The sequence below is a fragment of the Ambystoma mexicanum genome, chromosome 1q, assembly GCF_040938575.1.
Source record: "Ambystoma mexicanum isolate Mex_15411 chromosome 1q, UKY_AmexF1_1, whole genome shotgun sequence".
In the NCBI taxonomy this organism is placed as follows: Eukaryota; Metazoa; Chordata; class Amphibia; order Caudata; family Ambystomatidae; genus Ambystoma; species Ambystoma mexicanum.
The window spans coordinates 641966891-641982432 of NC_090922.1; the positions used below are offsets into that span (position 1 = coordinate 641966891).

The 15542-nt window shown below is 44.7% G+C and overlaps 1 protein-coding gene across 1 annotated transcript in view; it reads left to right on the forward strand.

Annotated features, from left to right (window-relative positions):
• Positions 1 to 15542, forward strand: part of KIF14 (kinesin family member 14) — a 1355767-nt gene that overhangs the window by 608667 nt on the left and 731558 nt on the right. Inside the window, exon 17 of the mRNA XM_069641230.1 lies at positions 2833 to 2980. Coding sequence (XP_069497331.1) covers positions 2833 to 2980 — 148 coding nt within the window. The remainder of the gene's footprint in view (positions 1 to 2832; positions 2981 to 15542) is intronic.

Genomic DNA, 15542 nt, shown 5'->3' on the forward strand with positions numbered 1-15542 from the left:
CATGCTGCAATATCCTAGTACACCTGGGCGCCTGGAAAGCCCTCCCTGTAATCGCACAGGGTCGTCAAGGAGTTCCTCAAAGGCCTCTTCAGAACTTTTCCACCAGTGAAGGCTCCTGCTCCGGCTTGGGAGCTCAATGTCGTTTTGACTAATCTCATGGGGCCTCCATTTGAACCGATGCATCAGGACCCTTTGAAATTTCTCTTGTGGAAGACTACTTTCTCTATTGCCTTCACCTCAGCGAGGCAGGTCGGGGAGATCCAGGCCCTCTCCTACAAGCAGCTGTACCTGACCTTCCATGCTGCAAGGGTGGGGCAGCAGATCCTCCCCACCTTAATGCCGCAGGGTCCCTCGGAGTTCCATCTCAACAAGCCTTTTGTTCTGCCAGTTTTCTTTCCAAACCCTTCTACTCCTGCTGAAAGGGCATTGCTTTTGCTGGATGTTGCATGTGCCTTTAAGTCGTATGTGGCACACACAAAAGATTTTCGGAAGACTTCCCAATTGTTCATCAATTTTGGACCTGTTAGTCACGGGAAGGCCCTGTTTAAGACTTCCATATCCAAGTGGCTCGCCGGCTGTATCATGCACTGTCATCATCTGGCCAACAGACCTCTTCCAGACTAGCCGAGATCCCATTCCACCAGAGCAGTCCCAGCAACAAAAGTGTTTCTCTCTGGTGTTCTGCTGCTGAATATCTGCAGGGCTGCTAAGTGGAGGTACACCCACACATTCAAGACATTCTACTGGATTGAACGGTATTCCAGCAAGGAGTCCCGTGTCGGCCAAGCGGTGCTACGCAACCTGTTTACTTGAGGTGAGTCTGTTCCAGGGGAAAGTGTATTGCTTCTGTTGAGCCTTGCCACCTCCCGTGGTTGTGTCGTACTGCTGTGTAATCGTATTCATGAGCATGTGAATCCATGCAAGACCCCATGCTGGAGAAGGAACAAGTTATTTATCTGTAACTCCTCTTCTCCAGCATGGGCAGGGACGTCATTTAGGGGTCGCCAGAGGTCTCAACTGCAATCTCTTGGGTCTCACTTGCGACCTCTGGGGTCTCCCTTGCGACCTCTGTCTTAAAAGAAAAAACGTAATGCAAGCTCTTAGCCTGTGGCCAGCACCATGTGGCTCTTTACTTCTGGAGTGGCTGGCTTTCTTGTTCAGGCCCCTTTTTTAAAAAAAAGACGAATAAGAACAGGAGTGCCACAAGTCTAACACTTTCAGCACTGAACCTAAATAAGAAAGAATAGGAATCCCAAATAATGTGTCTTTCTGCAATTCTATACAATAATTGCTAGACTCATCAAAGGTTTATTTCAGGCACACTTCGGGGGGGCGAGTCACTGATTTAGTCTGTTCTTAAATGCCTCAACTCAGTCTTTCATCCTTCTGAGGTCGATAAATGAGTACCAACACAGGTTGGGTGATATTGGGTGTACATATTTTCTATTTAAAGCGCTTAAGCGTAAGAGCTATATAATAACACATCATTATCATTTGGTCATGGACGCCTGCTTGCATTCACAGTAATTTAGTAATATGGGCCTATATACAGATCTTAACGATACATATGGCGATCCATTCTTGTATGAAATGTACATCACATTATAGTGATATCAAAACCATATTTTTCGTGGTGTACAATGCTATGTGATGCCACTTTCTGTTTTGCCAACAGGTGAAAGGTCGTGTTCCATCGCTTCCCGCAATATCACTTTGGGGCAGGGTCAAATGACATCACTTCATGTGATGTCATCAGGGGTCAAGGGTCGTGTGATGTCACTTCCACTAGATCTGGCATTTTGGTGAAATGACGTCCCTGAGCATGGGTCTTTCATGGATACACATGCACACCCTCCCTCCTTTGCCTCTGGTTTTTCTGTGTTCATACCACTGCTTTACGTGCTCAACCAAATCTGAAGACGGCCATCGAGGGTGGTGGGGGATATAGCTTACGACAAGTCTTGTTGGCTAGTGGCAGTATGCCCCCCAGGGACAGTAATTGGTTATAGAGGAGACAAGCAGTTTTCAGTCTAATTTGAAACTGCTCTTCTTTATCGGAAGATTCCCAGCCTGACGACCGGGAATATTCATGAGCATGTGAATCCATCCAAGACCCATGCTGGAGAATAGGAGTTACAGGTAAATTGTTTGTTCCTGATTTTCAGTGCTATCAGTTTTCCTAGAAGGGAGGTCCTGCTTATTCCTGACGGGATAGGACTTTTAGGGCAAACTGAATGGAGGTTGTTTGGCACCTCAGGGGTGCCAATGGGTTCCCTTAAATTGGTATGAGAATCTACGGTGTAAATAAGTCATGCTCCTGTGCGCATGGCATGGTAGCCGTAACGGGAGATCCTACCCATGTGTTCTAGGGCCTAGCATACATGGCTTGTGCCGGCACATGGCCCCCTCAGTAACGCCACTAGCAAAGTCAGGTTGGGGACTTCGTCATAGCGCTTACTTAGCAACAGCCTTCAACCTTTTAACAACACAAATATTTATCTTTTTGCTGCAGGTCATGGGAATTGAAAGAGAACATAATTGTGTTTGTCCACCGTAGAGTTCCAAGGAAGCCCATAACAGTTCACCTAACTAATGTCCTCTTTCCAATCTTATGTCTTTCAACTAAACCAGTATATGAATGATAACGATGTCACAAATGATTTGTTTTGATTGTTATATTTTGATTTTGCAAGCATGTATTAGTAATTTTCATTCCATGTTTTGATAAATTGTGCTTGACCATAAGTTTTTTTAAATTTTAATGTGTGTTTTTATACATGTATATATTTAAACCACCACTAATATGTTCATGGCTTTTCCTTGCTCGGTTAGGCTTGAAGCAGAAATTGAAGAGGCATGCTTAAAAGCCAAGGAAGAAATGATGCAAGGCATTCAAATAGCAAAGGAGATGGCCCAGCAAGATCTCACTGATCAAAGAACGGTTTACGAAAACAAAATAAAAGCCCTGGAAGCCCAGCTGGTAAGTGAGCATTGCCATATATTTTGCTGCATCATTCAACCAGGTAGCACTCTTTGTTCTCTAGCTCTTCATTAACGCAGAGATGTTATTACATACCTGAACTTAGCGTTTTGGACCTTCACATTTGATGGCTTTTGGGTCCTTTTAGCAGTGGTGGATGGTGAATTTATTTATTGGAGGGGCATACATATTTGCCACAAATATGTGAGAGCTACCAAGCGTCATGGGGGAATATTTGAGGGGGGTTTCCCTTGAGGAAATATTTTTTAATAATGGGTTAAAATGGTGCATTATACAGCACACTTTCTGTGAAAAAGTGGGTAAATAGCCAGATCGTTTGCAATCGGTTTAGTAACGTAACTCGTGAAAAAATCCAGTAGATGCAATTAACCAACATTGTACAGGAATAATGCTATGCCTTTCCCCCCACAATATATGCCAGTATAAAACATCTCTGTGTTGACTGTGCCCATACATTTCGATACTGGCTGTACCTTTATATGCCATTATTCCCAAACCCTCTTGCAACTAATTGGAGGGATACTCTCCTACCTCACCTTACCACACAGAACCCTTGTAATCATTTACTTGTTATAATCGAAACTAGACCATGCAAACAGCCTATACCTTTGAATTCCAGAACGCTTAACAAATAAACTCCCAACACATCCAAAATACTGCAGCAAGACTGCTCCTGAGACTAAACGGACACCAGCCCTGAGAAACCTACACTGGCTTCGATTGAAAAAATGCATTAACTTGAAGGCCCCTTGCATCACCTACAAATCACTGCACGGACAAACCAAAATCAGCTGCTACCAAACAGGAAGAAACCTAAGATCGTGCAACGAGATACAAATTGAAAGAAACACTATGAGAAAAGGAAATTCAGAGGAACCGCATTCTCCCGTTTGATAGCCAAACTATTGATCTCTGTTCTGAAGAAAATAACCAAACGACGACTGAAAAAATAGCTATTCAACTCGCCGGAACATGCATAAAAACGGGCACCCTCACAAATCCTACCCAGGACCATAGACAAACATGGGACAGTACAGATCAATGAACCAACAATAAAACAACCACACACCCTGAGCCAAACATACTAACCTACTAGCCCCACCCCCTTGCTCCTTTCTCCTTTCCAGCATACCTCACACATACTACACACACCCAAAATGGACAGCCATACTGCACACCAGGCATGCAAGCCACACACTCACTGCTAGACCAAATTGCTACAAACAATACAGACACTGGACGCTTATCCGTCTGGACACAAAAAGCCCAGTGCACACAACCAAGCACGCTCAAAACCCATACGCACAGACGCCAGTTTCTCCTGGTTCTTCAACCATCAACAGAAGAGCACAAACTCCATACTATCCCTCATCCCTCACTAATCAACCCCACCCACCAACTTTCTTACAGAGCCACGTGAGTGCCTGGAGAACATGCAAATGGCTGCAATGTGCAGTATAAATCAATATAGTATAACTTACTCATGTTTGCTTTGCACATGATGTAAGTAATTACTCTATAAGAAAATCTGCCCAAGCTGGCTCTGCCGGTATATGCCCCACGTATGAACATAATCCTGGTCTCTTGCCCATTAAAAATGCCATGCAACAGTAGGAACACATTTCCAAATTGGCTGCATCAATTCAGGCTAGTCTAGAAACATAATAAAACTAATCATGTTTACTTTATCATAGATGCCGAGTAAAAAAAATGGCATGCCACAGTAAGTTATTTTGGCTAGGCTAGCTGCACCAAAATGTCAGTGTAGCCATGTAATAAGGTGTATCATGCTTGCTTTATCATAGATTCCCAGTGAAAAAATATCATGCCTCAGTAAGAAATGTCTCACTGGCATTACCAAAATGCTATTTCAGCAAGATAATAACAATAATACATCATACATTCGCTCATTCTCATGCGCACCCATCCATCATGCACTCGGTCATTAACACTTACATTATGTGATGAATTGAATAGTAATTCCTCCCAGCAACCTGGCCTGGGACCCTTCCAATGTAGCCAGGGAACGGCAGACACGTCCTGATCCCGACATTGGGGCTGGTGTACTGCAGGAGGACCACATGGGGGGGGGGAAGGGGGAGGACAGTCCAGGAAAACTCGGAAACCCCTGTTTAACTTTCCCCGTAGTCCCACACTTTTGACGGCTGTTTGACAAACAGCTGAAGTTAGAAAATATAACTTTGTTGTTGAGGACTACAAGTCCCATAAGTACTGGGACGAGGAAGAGGACTGAAGAATTATGCTGTAGTAGTATTCTACCAATTAATCCAAACAGCCCACATCTGAAGGAACCTGAGAGCATAAAAGGCCCCCTCAGGTGCAAGCAATTGGAAGGAGCTGGAACTAGAGTGTATGCATCAGTATCAGAGGCAGAAGGAAGAAGGCACATTTTGGCAATCCAGGATCGAAGTGGAGAACTGAAGGGGCACCGTAACTCTGATGCAGCAGATTACATCTCTTTCTTCTGTGAGGGTCCTGTTCCCCCAAAATTTGAGGTGCCAACGCTGCGCATCAGAAGGCGTGCATTAAGGCTGCCTTTCTCCATGTGAGCCTAATTGCAGCTGTTGCTGTGCAAGAAGCGTGTCAGAGACTGAGGAGGGGCTCCTTAATCGAGTGACCATACCGGATACACCTTCAGCAAAGACTGGTGTTGGTCCCAAGTGAAGTCCAAAGCAGTAGAAGTTGTGCAACAATGATCACAGAGGCCAGCGAGTCAAACCTGGCATTTTGATTCCTTGCGCCAGCACTGCCGGCAACAGTATCCAGCTTAATATTCACTCGTGTAAAAGCAGAAGCTAGCTGAAGTTGTACGTTTAGTTCTTAACAGTGGGATAATTGAAATGTAGCACTTGCATGTGATCAGGTAGTCTCCTTTCATTCGCATGAGGAGCAGACGCTACAGAAAGCCATTGCTAAACACTTAAACCGTGTAAAACTATGAAGAAGTGGTCGTGTGTGCCTAATTTCTCTTTTCCGTAGAAGAGTGAACTTTTGATTCTGAATTCATGCGAGCGACAATTGCTCATAAAGAAATGTCAAGTGTTTAACATTATATCAACAGTTGGAGTGAGAGCAAGCAGTGCCCAAGCCAAGAGTATTCCCCTATTAAGACTGAAAGCAGCCTTTCTCAAAGCCAGAAAACCATCTACTGGCAAACTTAGGCAAACAGGCAAACTTAGGTTGTTGTTGTGGCATACAGACAAGAGGCAAAGAGGCTGCACGTTATGAAGAGAGATATTCAGAGGAAGAGTGTGTTGCCTATTTGAAGGTGTTGAAATGCCTTCAAGTGAAACTTGTACGACCAAAACTTGTTTTGAGTCACAAAGACCTGAAGCTGTGGTGATCTATCTGATTGTCAGTAGATGCAAGACTTCAGTAGCACAAGTGAAGTGGAATACTATGAGGCAAAGGAGAATGTCCCCAGGTTAGACTGCAGTAGAAGTGAAGTTGTTGAAGTAGAAGCAGCAGTACTGTGAAGTCATCCTGACCGATATCTATTGTGAATCATAATCTTGTGAATAGAGGCATTACTGTTAACCAAGACTTATGTTTCACATTTCTAGAGGTTGTATCTCCTGTGATCTGTGGCACATCTTCTTGGATTACTGGAAGTGGTGGCCAAGAATTGTCTGGGAATAACATTGGTGTTATTTTGAGGAATTGGAAAGTCCTTATTTCATAAGAAGAAAAGCTTTGGTATTGTTGGAACTTTGACATTGAAACATCAAGAACTAATCTTCTACCTTAATGGAGTTCCTTGTTTCTTTTTTTGTTGAACATTGGTGCTGAATTCACTTTGAATCTTGGGCAAGGGAACTCGCCCAGATTACTCGGAGGTTACCAAAAAAGGGTGAATGCCATATATTTTCTTTGTGTATTTGATTAAGTGTCCAATAGGACAGGCAAGGCTGGGGAAGCAAGACCCCCGTCCTTGCGTGGTGCATTGGGCATGCGTGTTAAGGAACATTATCAGTCAAAGGGAAACTGTTCCGTTTGACAGTTTAAGCATGTACCCTCCATAATTGACACAGAAGTTGGAGGGTCGGCGTCACCTTGCCCCTTATGGACAAGGTTCCTCTGCATGTTACCCTTCGTCCTAGTTACTTCTGGAAATATCACTAACTGCCCCAAAGGCTTCACTAAATTGATGAGTTCTGAGTTGAAAGTGCCGTTTTGCCCAATTCTCTGAACCCCCTGAACATGTTTCTCTGTTTCTGTGATGACTTGATCATTGATAGAATCTCCTAAAATCTCTTCGCAAAAAAGGAATGATCCCTTGATTACAAACTGCTCGCCAGCCCACATGAATAATAACTCCTGATCAGCACAATTTAACACCAAGTTCGGTGGACCTGTGTCTGAAACAAGATGACTATTCTCCTCCTGATATTTCCATCATGAAGAGTGAGGATCTCCTCAGGTTTGAAAAGGGCCCTGCATTCTCTGGACGTTAAGAGGGCTTTAATGTTTTATTTGAATCGCACTCAGAACTTCAGGAAGTTGAAGCAGCGGTTTGTGGTTTACGGTCCGTCCAACAAGGGACAGGATACCTCCAAACTAGGACTCACGTTGGGTTTCCTCTACGATTTCATTGAGCCTCTCGAAAGCTGGAAAGCCTTTGAGGAGGGTTCCTAAGGCTCACTTGACGAGATCCACAGCTTTGTCAGCAGCGTTAATGTCTGGGATTCCACTGGTCGATATTTGCCAGGCGGCCTCCTGGGCGGTACCGCATACCTTCACCCGGCATTACTGTCTGGGGCAGCAGCATGTGGATGATGTGGAGGTGGGGCGTGCGGTCCTGCAACGCCTGTTCCAATAAGGTAAGCCCCCGCAGCTTTGGGGTGTTCATTTTGAACTTTCACTTGATGGGTTGTTGTCTCATGTATGTGATTATGTGGTGTTTTATTGATTTGCCTTTTACACTCCGACCATGCATGGGTGGTACTGCTATGTAGTTTATTCACAGCATGTGAATCCATTAAAGATCTGGAGAAGAGAGTAGTTTCTTACCTGTAACTCCATTTCTCCAGCGTTGGTATCTTTCATGGATTCACATGCGCCCACCGGCCACCCCTGCAGGCAAACCTGGTCCGGGTTTCCTATACTTTGGAGGTTAAAATCTGAAGGGAAGCCACGGGGGTGGGGCGGGGCTATTTATACCGCACTTCCTTTTGGTGGGGCCTAAAGCACCCAAAAAGGACGTTGATAGGACACTGAAGTGTCGAAGTTTTCCATAGGACAACGCTAAGTTAAAGTGACTGAGGTTTTCCAGCCTGACAGGGAATATTCACAGCATGTGAATCCATAAAAGATACCAACGCTGGAGAAATGGAGTTACAGGTAAGAAACTACTCCCTTCCTGCGACCAAAAGGAACTGACTTCGGTGATCCTTCCCATTAATCAGGCAGGACCAGTCAATTCTTCTGGGTACTCCTGTCCCTGAAAAGTGATCATAGTTTCCTCCAGAGGCCTGGCATAGCTGTTACTGGACATTTCCTTAATCTTCTGGACTGCCAAGCTGGACCTTAGTATTAGGGCCTGCTTGTCCTGCAGCTTTTGTCCAGTGCTGTACCCTGTGATTCTGGATAGGGTCACCATTGTTTATCCCAGGATCCTTGAACTTATTGGAAACCCTCTGTCTGGGCTGAAGATGTATTCATGAAACTCTGTTTTTATTCATGTTTTTTGTGTACTTTCGACTTGAGTTATGGATGAATTTGGCTGTGTTAGATTGAGTATGTTTCAGTAATTTTTAGTATGTTTAATATTTGATTTCTCTGTCGTTAGTGGGCGGTTCACCTTATTGGCTTTGTTGTCTTTAAATGATTGTATGATTAATTGTTCACCTTTTAACAAAACAAGAATCTTGAATAAATGTTTTTACAAGAACGGCCTAGAATTGTGTTCAGTTTTCTAGGTTCACCATTGTGCCATCTTGTTGACAATGTGGCTGTGATGTGCCATGTCTTCAGGAGATCAGTGGTGTCCTCTGACTTCTTCTTGGCCTCCTTGATCTGGGTACTTCAGTCTGTATCTGCCCATTCAACGTTGAACTTGCAACATTATCATTCTGTTCCATCTACCAGTATACACAACATAGTATTGGACTCCTCAGCAGGGAACTGCAATCCTGCCATGTGTGGGAGCTTCTGCAAAGCCACGTTCACTGCATCTTCTGCATGTGTGGAGTCCCTGACATGGATCTCTTTGCTACTGAGACCAACAGGATCCATCATGCTGGAAGCCTGGGGACGTGCTCACGTTCCAGTGGGACGGGAAGTGTGTTTATGCGTTCCCCCCCCATTTTCTCTCATCCCTCGAGTCCTCATCGCTTTCAGATGGCATCAGTGCAAACTGATCTTGGGGGCCCCGGCCTGGTTGAGACAATTCAGGTTTTCCTCCCCTCGGCACCTTCCCATCAAGTTACCTCTACTCTTCAACCTTCTGTCCAGGACATGTGATGAATCCTATGGCGTTGTCACTGATCCCCAACCTGAGATCTCCTCCCATGTGGCCTGGGGAAGGCAGCCGCTACCTGCTCCTGCCCATGGGAGCGGTATTAGAAGGGAGGATAACATGGGAGAGGAGATGGCTGTCGTGGAAATGTGGTGACTCCATTAAAAGGGACACAGTATTCTTCTCTTCCATGTTATGTTAAAGTTTTTTTGTACCCTGAACTATCACCACCTCCGTGGTTCCTTGGCGCTCTTGCGGATCTGTAAAGCAAGTGGGTAAGGTGGGGGGGAGGGGTAAAGTTAGTAGGATTGAGTGGGAGAAAACGGCAAGAGGGCTGTGATGTGCTGTTGGCAGCTTCAGTTCGGTGTACACTGTTCGCTGAGCATAGGTATGAATTTTCATTCAGTAGCCGTCATGTGCTGTTGTGCGAAGCTATTTGTGGTTTGTTTTGTTGTTGCGGTGTAGTGAAGTGCGTGCAGTTTATTGTGCTGTACAAATATAGGTTGTGTTTAGTTCATAGTTTGAGAGGTGTATGCAGGAGTTTTTTAGTGGGGTTGGACATCTTATCGTACCGCCTCAGTTTTGGCTGCCTGCGGCACATATCCCTTCCAATGTCATACTTTGTGATGTACTACAATTCCCATTCTCTTTTTATGTGCAGAGGTGTGGGTCGTTAACAGGTCTATTTAGTGGTGGTGCGCTCTGCACTCGCTGTGTTGAGACTAATGGATGTCCACATCACTTTACTCCCTGGCACATCCCGGTGCGCAGCAACCATCGCCTCCATGGGCCCCTCGTGGGAATGAAGGCACCTATTCCCTGTGTTCCGTGGTCATCTGTTCCGAGTGTGGGTCACCTCTCTCTCCCCCCTTTCATTCTAATGCCCTCTATCTGGTTCATTGAGGTCAGTTCCATCCCTCTTCTTTGTTTCCATTAGGACCGTCTATGGGAACGGGTACACCTGGGTCACCCTCCAATTCAGATGCCTCTTTACTTCCTTGCACATCACTGTGGTCTGGCCTAGTTCCTCTCTTTCCAGTTGTGTGTTCCTTCCATGGGGCATGGGTGTTGCAGGGTGTTGCTCATTCGTTTTCGTCTCGTTGAAGAGCCAGGTTTTTAGAAGATTTCTGAATTGTAGATGGACCTTCATAGTTCATATTTCTCTGGAGATGGAGTTCCACAGTTTAATGGCTAGGCAACAGAAAGCTGAGCTACCAAGTTGTATCCTGGTGTGCAGTTTAGGTTCTAGGCAGATGTTGTTGCTGGATCTGGTTGTTCTCGTCGGCTGGTAAATGGCGACTTTCTTTTGTATGAATTCCGCCCCTAGGCAGTGGATTGCTCTGTGTTATCCACATTGTTTTGAAGGAAATTAACCTTTTGGCTAGCAGCAAATGTAGAATCTTTAGCTCTGGAGTGATGAGAGTTTGAGAAGTCTGGCAGTTGCGTTCTGTATATGTTGTCGTTTCGTCATTAAAGAATCCGGTATTCCAAGCTGTAGGCTATTGGCGTAGTTTGTCCTGGACATAAGGGTTTTTTCCGTGAAGGAGAGGAATGGTAGAATCTTTTGGATTGCGTGTAGGTGTAAGGAGCAGTTCTTGATTATCGTGTTTACTTGCGTTTCTAGGGTTAGCTCATTGTCCATTAGGATTCCAAGGTTTTTGATGATTTTAGGTGTGGATGCTGTTCCCAGTTCTGTGGACCCTGAGATGTACTAATTGCTTCCTTGGTTTTTGGATATGTTCATGATTTTCATCTTGCCTGTGTTCATTCATTCATAGAGTTAATTGAGGGTTGTGTTCTCCATTGTTCATCATCTATTCTGTAGATGATTTGGGTGTCATCTGCGCAGTTGTTGCAATTGAAGCCTTGTCTTTTGGTTAGGTTGATAAGTGTTGCCATGTAGATGTTGAAGAGTAGTGGGTATCGGGAGGATCCTTGTGGTACTCCACAGGTGGTGTCCCGCGGTGCATATTTGAATGGTTTTATCCATACTGTTTCTGCTCTTTCTGACAAAGATTGAATCCAGAGCAGAGTCAGTGTCAGTGATCACTATTTCTTCCAGTCTCTTGATGAGGATGCTGTGGCTGACTGCGTCGAACGCTGCAGAGAGGCCGAGTAGTATCAGTGCCGAGTTTGGGTTGGAGTCTGCATTTGTCTTTAGGTCATCCCAAGTAGAGAGAAGTGCCATCCCTGTCCCTCTCATGGGTCTGAAGCCGACTTGTGCCTGGTCCAATAGTTAGTGATTTTCTACTTGTTCCAGTGTTTGTTCATAGACATGGGTCTTTAATTGTTTTGCCGTAAAGGGAATTTTTGAGATCGGTCTGTAGTTTGAGAGGTTTTCCACATCGCCCATCGGTATCCTTGAGGAGTGATTTGATGTACGCAGATTTGAATTCTCACGGTACTCCCCCCCACCCCCCAGTTGACAGTGATAGGTTGAAGAGGTTTATGCGGCATTCCAGTGGTGTGCCCTGTGTAAGGATTGATTTATAGAGGACAGGTGGGCAGGGGTCTATTGGTGAGCCTGCTTTGTTTCGCCAGCATGAGGAACTACTCTCGACATTTGGGCTATGCTTTACAGCTTGTTCTGTGGTCCAAGGCTAGGTAGGGGATGGTGCACCGTATGGTTGATTGGTCTACTTTGTATGATCCGATGTGTGTCATTGATTTTATTTTTTGTAAAGTTATCTGCAAGATCATCATAGTTTTTGTGGAGGTACCGGTGTGTTAAGGCATCCAGGTGGATTTCTCATCGCATTTACAATGTTGAATAGTTCTTTCTGGGTGTTGGTGGCTTTTGTGATTTTGTCGTCGTAGTATTTCATTTTGGCTTTTTGTATGCTCAGATTTGTTTTTGATGCATTATTATTTTGGCTTGGTTGTAGTTTTTCCTCCATTCCAGTTCAGGTTTCCGGTTAGTTTTTTTCATTGTATTCAGGTGAGGCGTAAACCATCTTGCTAATGCTTTCTTTTGTGATGGGATGAAGGGTGTTTGCGGGGAGATGCTGCATATTGTTTCGGCAATCCATTTCTGCATTCGGTCTGCTTTTTTTGTCTAGGTCAGTTCTGTACAGGATTGCACTCAATGGTTTCAACGATTCCTGTTCTTCTAAGTTACTGCTTTTGATGGTAATCCAGTTTCCTTTCCAGATCGGGGGGAACTTTTGGGGCTGTTTGGGTGCTTTAGATGGTAGTCGGATCATGAACGGTATAATGAATCGTACTACACGTACGGTGTCACTCCATAATATTTGTATTGGTGGCGCACTTGAGATAATTTTTTTTGTAGGCAAATATTGCATTGAAAGTTTATACGGTTGTGTTACTCCTTTCACCACCTGTCGTAGTTTCACTGTCTTTAGCTGCTTAATTAGTGTTTTTTGTGAGTTTGTGTTGTTTTTCAAACCATATGTTGTAGTTCCTGAGGATTATCGGGTGATCATGTTTGATGACCTGGTTCGTGATGGCCTCTATGAAGGTAGCGTTGTAGGTCGGTGGTCTATAGAAGAGTATGAACGTGTGGTTTGTTTTTGGGTCCGCTGTCAGGTGAAGGATGAGGGATTCACAGTTTGATGCTCAGCGGGTCAGCTATTTATTTTATTCAGGTTTTCTTTGTAGGCTACTGCAAATCCTCCTCCTCCTCCCCCTCTTCCTTGTCTGCTTATCTGTGTGCATTTGAAGTTGTCGGGCAGACAGCTGTGTAGTGTGGCTTTGTAGTTGTCATCTAACCAGATTTCTGTGACAAATAGGATGTTGATTCCACCGTCCGAGTAGATCTCTGTCGTGCGTTTGGTCATTGATCTTGCGTTGATTAGATTGCAGTGTATTTTTTTTTTTTAATTGGTTTAGTCTTAGAGTGGTCTTGTTGGTGAGTTCACCCATTACTCTCAGGATGTGGGGGTGTGTTCAGTACGGACAGTTTCGTCATTTAGTAGATCCAGCTATGTTTCGTATTGTGTATATGACTTTTTCTGGTTCCTCTTCTGCATCTCGTTGCTGTAGGTCTCCTTGAGTTTTCGTAATGCATGGAGTGAAGGTGTCATTTTTCTCTCTTCCGGATGGTTCTGCTCTTTTCCTGTGCAGTCCTGGTATGTTGCTGGAGTGTCTATCATTGTTGATGTTCGCTAGTTGCTCTAGTGAGGGGTCGTTGTGAGGTATGGTATTGGATAGAAACGCACTCACTCACTCTCACACTCACTCGTACACACACTGCTGCAGCGAACAAGCTACCCGCAACGCTGTCGTGTATTGGAGCAGCAAGCTTACCGGCAGGCACACACAGAATCAGCAGAAGAGTTAAAAGGAAGTCTGAATCATGGAAGACTCCATCCCGAGGTGAAAGCTTCACAGCAGCAAAGTGATTCTTGTCGGAGGCAGTGCCAGACAGTGCCTCTGCCCTGAAATGTTGGGGGCCCTGGGGCATTCCGACTGGCATATGGAGCTTTAAGAACACCTATTGATTTTTGAATAAGCAGAAAACAAAGACAGAATTTGCCCAAGTACTCAAATGTGAGATGTCATAACAGGGAAGGTTGGAGCAAGTGTTGCCACAAGCCAATGAATGTTAATGAAGGAATTGAACTAGAACAAATCAGTATGGGGAAAGTTGGAGCAAGTATAGCCAAAAGCAGATGAATACTATGGAAGGAGTAAGAACGTCTAATTTGAACAAGTCTCCATATATGAAATGTCAATGGGGGGGAACGTTTGGGCAAGTAATACTTTAAGCCAAGAAAGTATATACAGTGAAAGAATACAACTGTGGTATACTGAAAGAAAGGGAGAACATTAAAGAGAAGCCCTTCTCTGTGGTCTCAGACGCATTAAAGAATTCCTTACAGAGCTGTCCCGCCCCTTCCCTCCTGTACGAGCACCGGCCCCGGCCAGGGAATTGAATATGGTCCTCTCCAAGCTTATGGGCCCCCTTTGAGCCCAAACACTAGTCCAGTCTGTTTTTGTCCTGGAAGACTGCCATTTTGGTTTCCATCACCTCTGCGGGTAGAGTGGGTAAATCCAAGCTTTTCTGTAAAATCTCCCTACCCGGTTTTTCATGAATCCAAAGTGGTTCTTCACACAAATCCTACTATCATGCTCCAGGTTCGATCTAATTTCCATCTTAATGAACCGGTCTGTCTTTTTTGTTTACCCTCCTTCTCCGGCTGAACACTGCTTACATTCCTTGGATGTAGTGCATGCTCTGAAGTTCTGTCTTTTGCACCCAGTAATTCCGCAAATCTTCACAATTTGTCACATTTGCTTCTTCGGCCATGGGCAAAGGCCTTTCCTAGTCCTCAATTTCCTGATGGCTAACTGCATGCATCTAGATCTATCATCAGCTGGCCAACAGGCCCCTTCCTGCTGGCCTATAGCTCACTCGACGAGGGTAGTTGCTGCTGCTACAGCGTTTCTCTCCGGTGTTTGCCCGGTGGATATCTACAAGGCTGCCACTTGGAGATCGGTGAATACATCACATGGTTCTACTATGTCGACAGGGATTCCACAGAGAAGTCCAGAGTTGGCCAGTAAGTGCTGAGCAATCTGTTTAGGTGAGATGTGCTTTACTCCAAGTAATCCTTACCTCTGCCCTTTGTTTCTTTTGAGTACTGCTTTGCAATCTATTCAAGCAGCATGTGAATCTACGAAAAGATTCAATGCTCGAGAAGGAATACATTTTTTAGCTATAACTACTGTTCTTCAGTATTTGTATCTTTCACAGATTCACATGTGACCCTCCTGCCTACCTCGCTTATGGTTCTTCCTGGCTCATATTTCCACGTTCATGTGCGCTTGCCACATCTGAAGATGGACTCTGGGGGTGGGAGCTAAAGAGGGACCGGTCTATTAACTCTGGGGCAATATGACCCAAAAGCACAAAAGTGACTGCAGTTTTAAAATGTATATGTAAACTGCTTTTATTGTTCGCGAGGATTCACACCCTGATGACTGGGAATATTCAAACAGCACGTCAGTCTATGAAAGATACCAATGCTGCAGAACAGGAATTACAGGTAAGTAACTTATTCCTTCTGTTAATTCTTGGAAAACATTGGCTTGAAACAGTTT